Source organism: Gorilla gorilla, chromosome 4, assembly GCF_029281585.2.
Source record: "Gorilla gorilla gorilla isolate KB3781 chromosome 4, NHGRI_mGorGor1-v2.1_pri, whole genome shotgun sequence".
NCBI classification, from domain to species: domain Eukaryota; kingdom Metazoa; phylum Chordata; class Mammalia; order Primates; family Hominidae; genus Gorilla; species Gorilla gorilla.
This window is the reverse complement of record NC_073228.2, coordinates 84,540,479-84,552,522: the sequence shown is the minus strand read 5'-3', so window position 1 is coordinate 84,552,522 and position 12,044 is coordinate 84,540,479. Positions and strand designations below refer to the sequence as shown.

Genomic DNA, 12,044 nt, shown 5'->3' with positions numbered 1-12,044 from the left:
GAAAGCAGATAGCTCACCAGCCCAGCAGCCTGGGTCCCCAGGTAGTATCAGGTCAGGCCAAAAACACTGAAACATTTGTCCACCCTGGGAGGACTCTGAGCACCTGTGGCTGAGGCCAAAGGACCACAGGGCTAAGGATGGGGAGAGTCCAACTCCAGTCGATATGCATACCTTGGCAAGCTTCTCACTACAGCCCACTGTTGATGGAGGAATTAGGCCCTGCAAATTGACCAGAAACCCCCACGATATGCCACCTTCTGCCCCTATGTCCTGCGTGTCCTGGGCATTGGCCCTGTCTCCCTTGGCAAACACAGAACACTGTTCCATCTCAGAGATTGCTTCACCAGAGAAACAGATGCATTTATGGTACTGTAAGTACTATAGTATATGTGTTGCCAATTACTGTAAAGTCATAAGTATTTATAATTCTGGTTCTGATTTGATGGGCGTTTGAGGTAGCTGTGGGTGGGAGGGTATGCTTATTGTCCGAGGAGACTCACAGCCATTTCTCAGGTTTCCCTTGCAGAGTGTGTGCCGTTACCAGTGGGATAGTGGGTGTGCCAAGGAGAAAAATGGACAGTTAGAAAAAATCCCAAGACTAGTCTATGCAGAATCTCTCGCCTACAGACAGGGCATTAATAGCCCAGTGGTGGGTGAGCGGCAGAGGCCAGGACTGGACTCAGACTTTTGCCTCACAAAGCTGTGAAGACTCTGAAGGTCCTGCCCCTGCCTCATACAGCCTCGCCAGGAGTCTGCTGAGCACCTTTGAAACAAGTGCAGGGAAAAGATGAAGGTCTGGGAAGCCACTGAGCTTACAGTATTCATCTACACTGGCCACCTTTGTGTTAGAGAGTGTGTGTATCTGTACGACTGAGTACATGTGTCTATGTGTATAGATATATCTGCGCGTGCCTGTCTGTATGTGCACATCATATGTTGATGTGTATGTATGTCAGTTCTATGGCTGTGTACCTGTGTGGATATGTGCACACTGGAATGTGGGTCCCTGTGTAAGGTTGTAACATTTGCTTGCATGTGAGGATGCATATCTATGTGTAAGTGCTCTCATGTCTTGCATGTTTAGTGTGTGTGTATGTGGGCACACATGAGTGCATGTGTAGAGATATGTGTCTGTGTGTATGCTTGCTCTCCATGCATCTGTGTTTTTATATGTGTAACTGAGTGTATTTCTACATGTGGGGGTGACTGCGTGTTCCTCTTTGAGGATCTGCATGAATGTGTCCTTTTTGTGAGATTTCTCTTCCCATTCGTCTTAAATCTCTCTCACTAGTTAAATGTTCCCCATCTCTGTGCCTCCTCCATTCATTCTCTCTCGCCAAATGAGCTTCTAAGCACCAGTCTCCCTCTGCCATCAGATTGGCTGTTTTCACTGCACAGTTCTCTTCTCACCCCGTACTTGCTTTCTTCCCCTGCCTTTCTCTGCCTGCTTTTGTCACCGTCTCATTGCTTGCTGACTTGGAGGCTAGGGCTGGTCTTCACTTAGCCTCTCCCTTCCTAATTTCTAGCCCCAGTGGGCAACCCTGTCTTAGCCCTGGCTGACCTCCACAGTGAATCATCATGTTCCTGCTACTTTCCTGACCCCTATACTCAGCCTGGAATTATTGTAGGAGATAGCAAGAGCATTCAGAAGAGTCAGTTGGTTACCAGTGCCTTGGTGTTTACTCTTTCATGTCTTAGTTCCTTAGCTGGGGGTGGGGTTTGATAGGGAAGGGGTGGTATAGCTAGAATGCGAACTAAGAACTTCTCCATCTGCTTTACTTTTTCTTTCGTTGACAAAATGTCACCTTTTCTACTCCAAACTGACCAAGAAGTTGTATTTGCCGTTTGTGGCTACTCACGTCCTATTGCCCAGCCAAGGGACCCTATAACATCTCAGTCCAATGAGTTGGTTGAAAAGAAGAGAGGGAGAGAGGTCACTCTCATTTTCATATCACAATTGCCCTTCTTTTTAGCAAGTGTATGAACTCACAGTGCTTTTCTATGAATAAACCATGGATCACATGAAAGATCATTTTTCTTAAAGAAAAAAAATTCCCTAAACCCAGAGGGGACCAGCAAATACTTAACAGGAGATTAGAGATTTCCTGTGAGTGCATACGGTGCGGGGTGACCTGATTCTGTGAAGCAAATGTTATTGTCCTCCTTAAATTCATGTGTTGAATTCTAATTCTATGTGATGGTATTTGGAGGTGGGGCCTTGGCAGGTGATTAAGTTCATGAAGGCAGGGACCTCATGAATGGAATTGGTGCCCCTTCAAAGGGACTGCAGAGAACTCCCTCATCCCTTCTGTCATGTAAAGACACAGTAAAGAAGATGGCTGCCTATGAACCAGGAAATCAGCCCCACGGAATCTGCTGACAATTTGACCTTGGATTTTACCATCTCCAGAACTGTGAGAAATCAATTTTCTATGCTACCTAGTCTATGGCATTCTGTTTTGACACCCAGATTAGCTAAAGTAGCAGCATATCAACTTGCACACATAATTCTTGGAAACTCTGATGCCAAATCCTTGATGGCAAAAGGTGAATGATCTGCCGGAGACATGAGCCTACATCATCCCTCTTTCCACAATAAACCAGAGAGTCAAAACAGGCAAGAGTAGGTCAAGGTCTTCTAAAAGCCATACCTGAAAGGTTTCCAATAACAGATGACTCGATGGTAATTCAGCCACACAAACAACCACAACAAAAGACACAACTATCACAGATTTTCAGGATAGCCTCAAAAACACCATCTAACATTAGGGAGTTCAAAAAGGCATGAAGTTTCAGAAATCAAACTTTATTGTAATCTCGTTTCATCAACTTGTAATTCTAACACTATTAATAAATGGTAGGGCAGGTGGTGGCATGGCGAGCCTGGGGCACAATGGCTGTCTTTAAAAGCTTTGTTTGCTTTACCCTTTGGAGCCACCTCCTGGTCCCCTCACCCACTGCCCGCCTGTTAAGGGCCTGTCCCGGGCAGCACATTAGGGGCAAACAGCCTGGATGCCCAGCTGTGGACACGCATCCATGCCTGGAGGAGGAGGTTGCCTCTGGGAGCAGGAGGAGCTGCTGGAACTCTTCTTCCCAGCCTTCTTTTAATGCTCTCCGGCACCTCCTGCACACAGATAAACCAGGATCAGGAGAATAAACGGACCTGCAGCAGCAGGACTGTGGTTCTAGTGAATGAGAGAAGCCTCTCTCCAGCGAGGTACAGGAGGCCAGGCCAAATGCCCTGCTCTCTGCCTGCATGTTTGCCACTGTGCCCAGGACTAGGGGCAGCATGGGAGCTGCTGGCTGGGGCTGTGCTGGTCACCCCCTCCCTCCCACTTCTCTCTCCAGCCACGCTTTCAGCTCCAGGGTTAGGGCTAGTGGCTACAGTACATGCCGTGATTTCAGGCAGCTCCTCGTTGGTCTGGTCCTTGGGTGGAGCTCCCTCCACCTCCAGCACTCTCTCTGGAGGGGCCTCTTCGTATGCTGTCTCTGGCTCCGCCGCTGGTGCTGGCAGTGCTCTTACTTCTGCACATGGACCAGGAGCTGAAAAAGGAGGAAGGGTCACCAGCATCAGTCACTTTCCACTGGAATTTCCAAACACAGAAACGACCTCACTGAATTTAAGGGAATTCCAGCCCCTAAGCACCACCCCTGCAAAGTCTTCCAGGCTGCAGGCCACCTCACCACATGTCTGTGCCTCAATGAGCTCCCGAATCTCCTGGACAAGGACAGTGTGCAGCTGCAGCCCCAGTGGGATCTCTGGTGTGGCCTGGCCTGCTAGGGCCTGCCCCAGGCTGTCCTGTGGTACCTGGATGCGCCTTATTACAATGGGCGACAGGCGTCTGGGGTGAGGGATGAGCCTTCTTCGGCATCGTCGGAAAAGGCTCTCACTCCCTCCGTTCCTGAAGCAGCAACCTCTCGAAGTGGGGAAGCAACATGAGAACATCTTGCTCTCTTGAGCGACTCCCACCAAGTGAGCTGTTTACGGCGCTGACTCTAGGATATGGGTGCCTGGTTACCAGAGTTCTAAGTTCTGTTCGTGTGGTCATCATCCAGGAAGTGAGGTCGCTTCTTTACCGTTCTGTCCCCTAGGCCCCTTCCTTCCATAAGACCTGCTCAGGACTCCACTGGGCTGCTGACTACTCACCCTCCCCCCAGGTCACCTCCTTACCTGTACACTGTTATGTCCACCCAGGGTCTGCTTGGACACCTGTGCCTGATGTTCACCAGGGGCCGGATGTCCTCAGGCCTGATGTCCACATAGGGCCTGATGTCTGCCTTGGGCCTATGTCCCTCTGGGGGCCTTGTGTTCACCTGGGGACTGTATCCAGCTGAGGCCTGATGGCCTACTGGGTCTTGTTGTTCACCTAAGGCCTTGTGTCCACCTGGGGTCTGGTGATCACCTGGGGCCTGGGTGTCCACCTGAGGCCGGATGTGCACCTAGGGCCTGAGTTTTCACCTGGGCCTGATGATCACCTGGGGACTTGGGTCTAATGTCCACCTGGAGCCTACGTATCTACCTAAGGCATGATGTCTACCTGCGGCCTGATGTCCACATGAGTCTGGTGTTCAACATGGGCCTGCTGTCCACCTAGGGCCTTGGTGTCCATCTGGGGCCTGGTTGTCAACTTGGGGCCTGGTATACACTTTGAGTCCAGGGTCCACCTGGGGACTGACGTCTGCCTGGAGGACTGACGTCCTCCTGAGTGAGGTGGGAGGATCTCTGGAGCTCAAGAGGTTGAGACCACAGTGAGCTGTGATTGTGCCACTGCCCTCCAGTCTGGGTGACAGAGTGAGACCCTGTCTCAAACAAATAAACAAAAAAGCCACACAAATTATATAGCTATACAAAAATATTTTATTTCTTTTTAACCTTATTCTATGAGCTTTTTTCATTATTTATTTATTTTACTTTTAAACCGTTTTTGTTAAAAAACAAGACACAACCAGACACTTTCGCCTAAGGCTAAGCAGGGTCAGGATCATCAATTTCACTGTCCTCTACCTCCACATCTTGTCCCACCGGAAGGTCTTCAGGGGCAGTAACAGGCATGGAGCTGTCATCTCCTTGATGAGAATGCCTTCTTCTGGAAACCTCCTGAAGAAACTGCCTGAGGCTGCTTCACAGTTAACTTAAAAAAAAGTAGTAAGCATATACTCTAAAACAACAATAAAAAATATAGGATATTAAATACATATAACAATAACATCAGCATCTATTATTTTCATCAAGCATTATGCACTGTCGATAATCGTATGTTCACACCCACATCACCACAAACATGTAAGCTCTGTGGTGTCCAATGAATCTGCCTTTCTTTACCTACAACTGTCTTGGTAAATTCTTTTACCACCCATCCCACTGTCCCAGAGAGTCGCTGCTCCCCTATGACACTGAGTAAGGAGGAGATACAGCTGACACCACCCGGAAATATTCCCTGAGGCCAAGCTCAGGCCACAGATTATGGTGAAGCCTCCAACTTCCATACTGTAAGCCACCAGGGGCCTGGTGACCCCTGTGACCAGGCCACAGGGAGCATCTATGGATCAGGCACTTACAGAGGCCCCAGGGTATACCCCAGCACACTGGAGGCCCCTCCCCACACCCACAACCCCAGGCATGTATACAGGATCCACACTCCTGCCCACAAACACCAGGTAATGCATGAGGGGAAGGGAGGCTGCCTTGAGACTAAGCACTGCCTCACTACCTAAAAGCACTCTGTCATCATGAGGGTGAACCAGAGATTGCCTGGACTGGCCGTTTAATCCATCATTTTGGCCCTTGAGTTACGAACATTGATGCAACTGTCCAAAGTTACTAACTTTGGGTTTTCTGCCCACCTAACTGCCGGAAGCTAAGATGGCAACATCAGTATCAGTCAAATAAAGCAACACACGTTAACTTAGTGACCACTACACAAGCTCACCAGTACATCCTTCTGGTGCCACCAGGATGCCACTTACTCCTCTACATAAGAGAAAGGATTTTTAAAGTAGAATATGAATTATTGCTTTTTATGGAGATGCCATTATTAAATTTTATAATTGTCCTGCTTTTTCCCAAGTGTGACATATAAACAGTTAAAATTGATTCAAGATCATTAAATCACATGCAATAATTTTTATATACATTATCTGCTGAGCTGAATATTACATAAGTCTTCTCCAACCCAAAGGTAGTCTTACAAAGACAGAGGCATATTTTTTAAATGACTGAGCTTGATATCAAACAATATAAAGGCTGTTAAGAATGCTGAGATGGATTTGTTTAATAGATGTCAAACCGGCCTTTTTTCACAGGAAGTGCATATGGCCGCTGCACTTGCACCGGACAATTTATTTGTGTGTCCTCCCAAAGTGCTGGGATTACAGGCGTAAACCACAGTGCCTGGCCAATCCACTTTCACTTAATGAATAGTAAACATACTTCCTTTCCTTTTTAATTTTCTTAATAACATTTTTTCTCTATCTTACTTTATTGTAAGAATACAGTGTATAAAAATATAACATACAAAATGCACATTGATTGTGTTATCAATGAGGCTTCCATTCAACCATAGGCTATTAGTAATTAAGCATTTGGGAATTCAAAACTTATATTCAGATTTTCAACTGCATGGGGCAGGGATCAGTGCCCCTAATCCCTTTGTTGTTCAAGGGTCAGCTGTACTATAAAAATAGAGAAGGAAAAAAACCACAATGACATGTCTAGTGTTTCCTACCAAAGAGATGAAGTTTAGCCAGCTAATTGAATAGAAATGCAAAGAACATGACTATATTGTAAATTCTCATTGGTCTCTATGCTATACATGCTGTTCCTTTATGCTCTAGGTTCTGAGAGCAATAGACAATGGGTCGGCTGAATTTACAAAATAGAACGTGCTTCAGTTTCAATGTTGCAGCCCAAGGAGGCAGCAAATTGAAAGAAAAGTGTCTTTAGGTCTGAAAAAACAATAACGGAATGTAAAATGGTACAGTCGCTGTAGAAAGTAGTATGAAGGTTCAGTAAAATTTAAACACAAAAGGTGGGGAGTGTTGGCTCACACCTGTAATCCCACACTCTGGGAAGCCAAGGCAGGTGGATCATTTGAGGTCAGGGGTTCAAGATTAGCTTGGCCAACATGGTGAAACCCCATCTCTACTAAAAACACAAACATTAGCCAGGTATGGTGGTGGGCACCTGTAGTCCCAGCAACTCAGGAGGCTGAGGTAGAAGAATGACTTGAACCTGGGAGGCAGAGGTTGCAGTGAGCCAAGATCATGCCACTGCACTCACTCCAGCCTGGGCAACAGAGTGAGACTTTGTCTCAAAAAAAATAAAATGTTAAACAGAATTACCACATAACCCAGCAATTCCGCTCCTGAATACATAGCCAAAAAAATGGAAAACTTGCTCAAATTTCTGTACATACATGTCCATAGCAGCACTATTCACAATAGCCCAAAGTGGAAACAACCTAAATATAAAACAAAATATCCATACAATTGAATATTATTCAGCCATGAAGAGGAATAAATTACTGACATGTGGTATAACATGGACCGACTTCTAAAATCTTGCAGAGTGAATGAAGCCAGACACTGAAGTTTACATATATTACCCCATTTATACGAAACGTCCAGAATAAGTAAATCCACAGAGACGGAACACAGATTACTGGTTGCAAGGAGCTAGGAGAGGAAGGAAATGGGGAGTGACTGCTTAATCAGTATAGGGTTTCCTTTCGAGGTAATGAAATGCCTTGGAACTATGTAAGAGGTGATGGCTGCATAACGCTGTGAATGCACTAAATTCACTGAACTGCATACTTTAAACAGGTTGTTAATTTTATGTTGTATAAATTTTACCTCAATTTTTTAAGAAAGCAAGAATGATCAGATGTCTTTGGACAGAATGAGTCTGAAACTTTTCTACGAGACACTGGAGAACCCTGAATATTTTTTGTATACCCTAAGCGTAGCTCGGAACTGGCTGAGAGCTAGTGTTTGTGGTCAGGGAGTGACTTCAAGAGCTACAGATCAGAGTGGAGTGGAGAATGTGGATGTTTCTGCTACAGGAATAGGTAGCAATGACTAAAGATTACTAAAGCGGAGGCCAGCAGGTGAGTGTTGATGAACATAAGCCTGTCTCCTTGAAAGAGAAATCTCAGTTAACCTAGCTGAAGCCCAGATTGACCAAGGTTCATTCATTAAATGACCTCATGTAATCCCAAAAGTGACTTAGTTTCCTTTGAAATGCCTACAATAAACTGGCAGACTGGACTGGAGCCACATCTCCAGCTGAATTATTGAAAATAAAGATACATTTTCTTGACAGCCTAAGTCAGTCACTATGGCATGTAAATTTGCTGCAAGTCTTCCAAATATATTCACCTTCTACTATTTCCACCAATATCTCCTAAGTCTAAGCCTCATGTGGCTGATGACAAACAAAGTAATAGGGAGTATCTTTGTCCAGAAAAGAGGGTTTTATCAGATCTTTGTGTTTTAGGGATTTAAAAAAGAGAAGCAGCTCAGTCTCCTTGAGGAAGCTGAAGAAAGAGAGGATAATGAGGTTTTGAGTTTGGGAGGTAGAGGGAAGAAACTCACGTGACTCAGGGGTTTGGCAGCCTTGTGGTCTGGGTGGTGGACTAATACGAATGGAGAAAAACTGCTGCAAGCTCACGAGGCCAGTGCCTGTCACAGACTGAAGGACACGCTGTGCCTACCTAAATCTACAGGCCCACTTTTCTAAGTCAACCATTGTGCTGGCTTCAGTACTCTCCCTTGACATCATGACAAGACACACGTCTTGACTGTTAGCAGATTGTGAGCTGGGGGTTAAGTCCTCAAGGAATAATAAAACCTGGACCTGGAAGAAGAAATGACATCCCAGTTTACCCATCTGAGTTTCTAGCTTTACTGCTTTCAACTCCTCGTTTTTCATCTATGTTTCTGAGACACCCATCAATTCTCTATACCTAGCCCATGCTGTTTCATTTGCTTTGAATATTGTTTCTTCAGGTCCACGTCTTTCTTTATCTATTTTCTACTCATTCTTTAGATCCCAGGTGAGTTGCCACTTCCTCTGAGAAGCTTCTGGGTAAATCATCTCTCTATTGGACCTAATAAACCACACGTTCACCCCATTCTAGCCCTTGTCTTTTTGTAATTCACTTCCAATAATCTGACTTTTCTATGGAGCAGAAGTCTGCAGACTTTTTATGTAAAAGGCCAGACAGAAAATCTTTTAAGCTTTGTAAGCCACATATGGTTTTGCATGCTCTTTTACTTTTTAACTTTTGTGTTTTATTTTTCTTTCATTTTTTTTTTACAACCCTTTACAAATGTAAAAAAAAAAAAATTAGTTCACTGGCAGTATTTTAAAAAAGCCATTTGGCCCCACTGGCCATAGTTTGCTGACATTTGCTTGCTCTCAAGATAAACGTCTTATCTTGCTTTATCATACCTTGTTTTGCGTTGCCTCCCCAGTGCCTAGCACCATCCCTGGAAGCATGCTGAAAAGGTTTAACTGAATTAAATTGAACCTTGTATGTTAAGGCTGACTTCGTCTGCTTCCTTCAATCTTTGTCACCTCTAACGATGCTGTTTCTCTCTCTCTCTCTCTTTCACACACACACACACACACACACACACACACACACACACACACACTCTGACATTTTATATGTTTTAGTCCCTTTATGCTAAAACTAGTAGTCCTTGTATGCCTGAATGCTTCTCCACCAACATGATGCCTTCAGCTCAGGCATCTGCAACCAAGCCAGTGAGGGTCTTTTCCTTCCCCGCTACCTTCCTTCCTCACTCCCTCTCCCCGCTCCCTCAGTCTTCCCTCCCTCACTCCCCCCACTCCTTCCCTCCCTCCCTTCCTTCTTTCTCTTTCTCTTTGTCTCTTTCTTTCTTCCTTCCTTCCTTCTTTCTCTTTCTTTCTTTCTTTCTCTTCTTTCTTTCTTCTTTCTTTCCTTTCTTTCTTTCTTTTCTTTTCTTTTCTCTTTCTCTCTCTCTCTTTCTTTCTTTCTCTCTTTCTTTCTTTCTTTCTTTCTTTCTTTCTTTCTTTCTTTCTTTCTTTCTTTCTTTTCTGTTACAGGCACATGCACACGGCTGGTCGTTTGCAAGCTGGTCTTTTTCCCTAGCATTCCCATTACTTGTGAATCTAATTTGGTTCTTCAGCCAGGAATTTGGTTCTTAAATGGACTATACATTTCACTTCCTTCTTGGTATTTAAAAGCATATCTGGATAGAAGTTTTTCCGTGGAGATATGCTGAGGTTGCCTAGGGAATCCAATCCTTCCAGGACTCCAACACATCTACAATATTTGGAGTCAAGAGACCACTTTCCATCCTTTGACCATTGCATCACTGAGTATCCTTAGGCACTTTTCTACCACCTGTTACCTTGGTTTGGTAAGAAGAGATAATCAGCAACCCTCTCCAGAAACTGTGGTCTCATTAAGAAATACATATATATATATATATAAAACTCCTGAATAAAATATAGTCATACAAGGCCGTAAAATCCTTCACACAATTTTCTACAAATACTCTACATCAGAGATTGAAATAAACTAAAAAAGCAACAACAAAATATGCCCCTATAAAAACAGGCTCTGGCTGATGAGAGATTTGGCAGTAGGTAAAAACAGTGCAGCCCAAAACACTTGTTGCCCTTCTTTGTAGGCAGTTTGAGGTTCTTTCTTTCCGGCCCATCTGTACTGTTTTTACTGCAGTCTTGCATACTTATGGAATGAGAGCATGCTTCTTGTTGCTACAAACAGCCCTCATAAATGTTGGAGACAAGTGTGTCTAAACATTACAGCATATTAAACACCTTTAAGCATGATCCATAACCTTGTAATTGGTACCAAAATAACAAGACCTGCGTTTTAAATGGAAATTTGACTCTGTGTTTGCTGTTGTCAATCTGTTCCATTAGAACACAGCTGGGAAAGCCAGTCACAGAAAAGAATGGATGTGATTGAAGTGTGGAACCCTGAACTCTCAGACCTTAAAGATAATCTGAGCTAATGCTCATCTCTGATTGATGTGGAAACTAAAGACCAAAGAGTCTCTATGACTGACTCGAGGCTTCCAGACTCTTTCTTCCATGGTATAAATAATAATTGCGTTAGCAATGAAATTACACAAGTTCACATGGAAATGTATCTTTCCTGGTATGGAAACAGGACAAAGAGGAGGTGGGTTTTATTTCTGACGGACATCACCAAAAGCTTTCTCCTTTCCAAATAGCTCTTTCTGAATCTGTTCCAGGTCCCCAGATCTTCACTATTAGAATCATTCATTTAGCCATGATTTTTGTAAACCTTGGTTAAGATAAAAATATGTTAAGAGAAATTGTGAAGCAGTGCAATGAATGCAGGCCTTAGAACTAGAAATGAGTGGTCTACATTCTGGCCTGACACTTGCTGGGTAGGTGATCTTGAGAAAGTTTCCAACCCCTCTCATCCACGTGTTCATTCAAACACTTATAGAGAGAGCCTACTCTGTGCCAGTTTCCTCATCTAGAAAATGAAAACCAACCTGAGTGAATAGAACTGTGAGGATTACACGGAATGACATTTAAAGCAATCATCCTAGTGTTTTCCATATGGCAGACATTTAACTATTACGGTAAATATCAGTGTATATAAAATAAGATGTGAGTCATAATATATATATAGTTATCATATGTGTAATTTACATCTGCTGCTGATGGGGTTGACTGCTCACTTTTAAAATTCACCACCAAGATCACAGCAAGATAAACACAGAGAGCTTTGGCTTAGATGTTCTGATGATTAAAAGAAGCCAGAACATATGATGTTCCAATGCTGATATTTAAGGTACCGTAAGGTTCTGATTTACCAGTGTCTTGTGAATAAGTCTTGGTAATTAAAAGCCTTAAAGATTTTGTTTTGTTTTGTTTTAATCTCCATCCAGAGTTATGATTGAAAAATGCTTTCAGCACCCTTATTTCTCTGGCCAGCCAAAACTTAAGAAAACGATTATCATATGGGGAACATACAGGAGAAAAATGGATGCGT

General features: G+C 44.0%; 1 protein-coding gene across 1 annotated transcript; it reads right to left on the bottom strand.

The window, feature by feature from the left end:
- Positions 1 to 2,790: 2,790 nt before the first annotated feature.
- LOC101147463 (CMT1A duplicated region transcript 15 protein) lies at positions 2,791 to 3,980 on the bottom strand. The gene is made up of 3 exons (XM_055386137.2): positions 3,685 to 3,980; positions 3,395 to 3,543; positions 2,791 to 3,124 (listed from the first exon to the last, which is right to left on the bottom strand). Exons 1-3 carry the CDS (start codon positions 3,944 to 3,946, stop codon positions 2,969 to 2,971), a joined length of 567 nt encoding a protein of 188 aa, XP_055242112.2. The 5' UTR covers positions 3,947 to 3,980; the 3' UTR covers positions 2,791 to 2,968.
- Between the last annotated feature and the right edge of the window lie 8,064 nt (positions 3,981 to 12,044).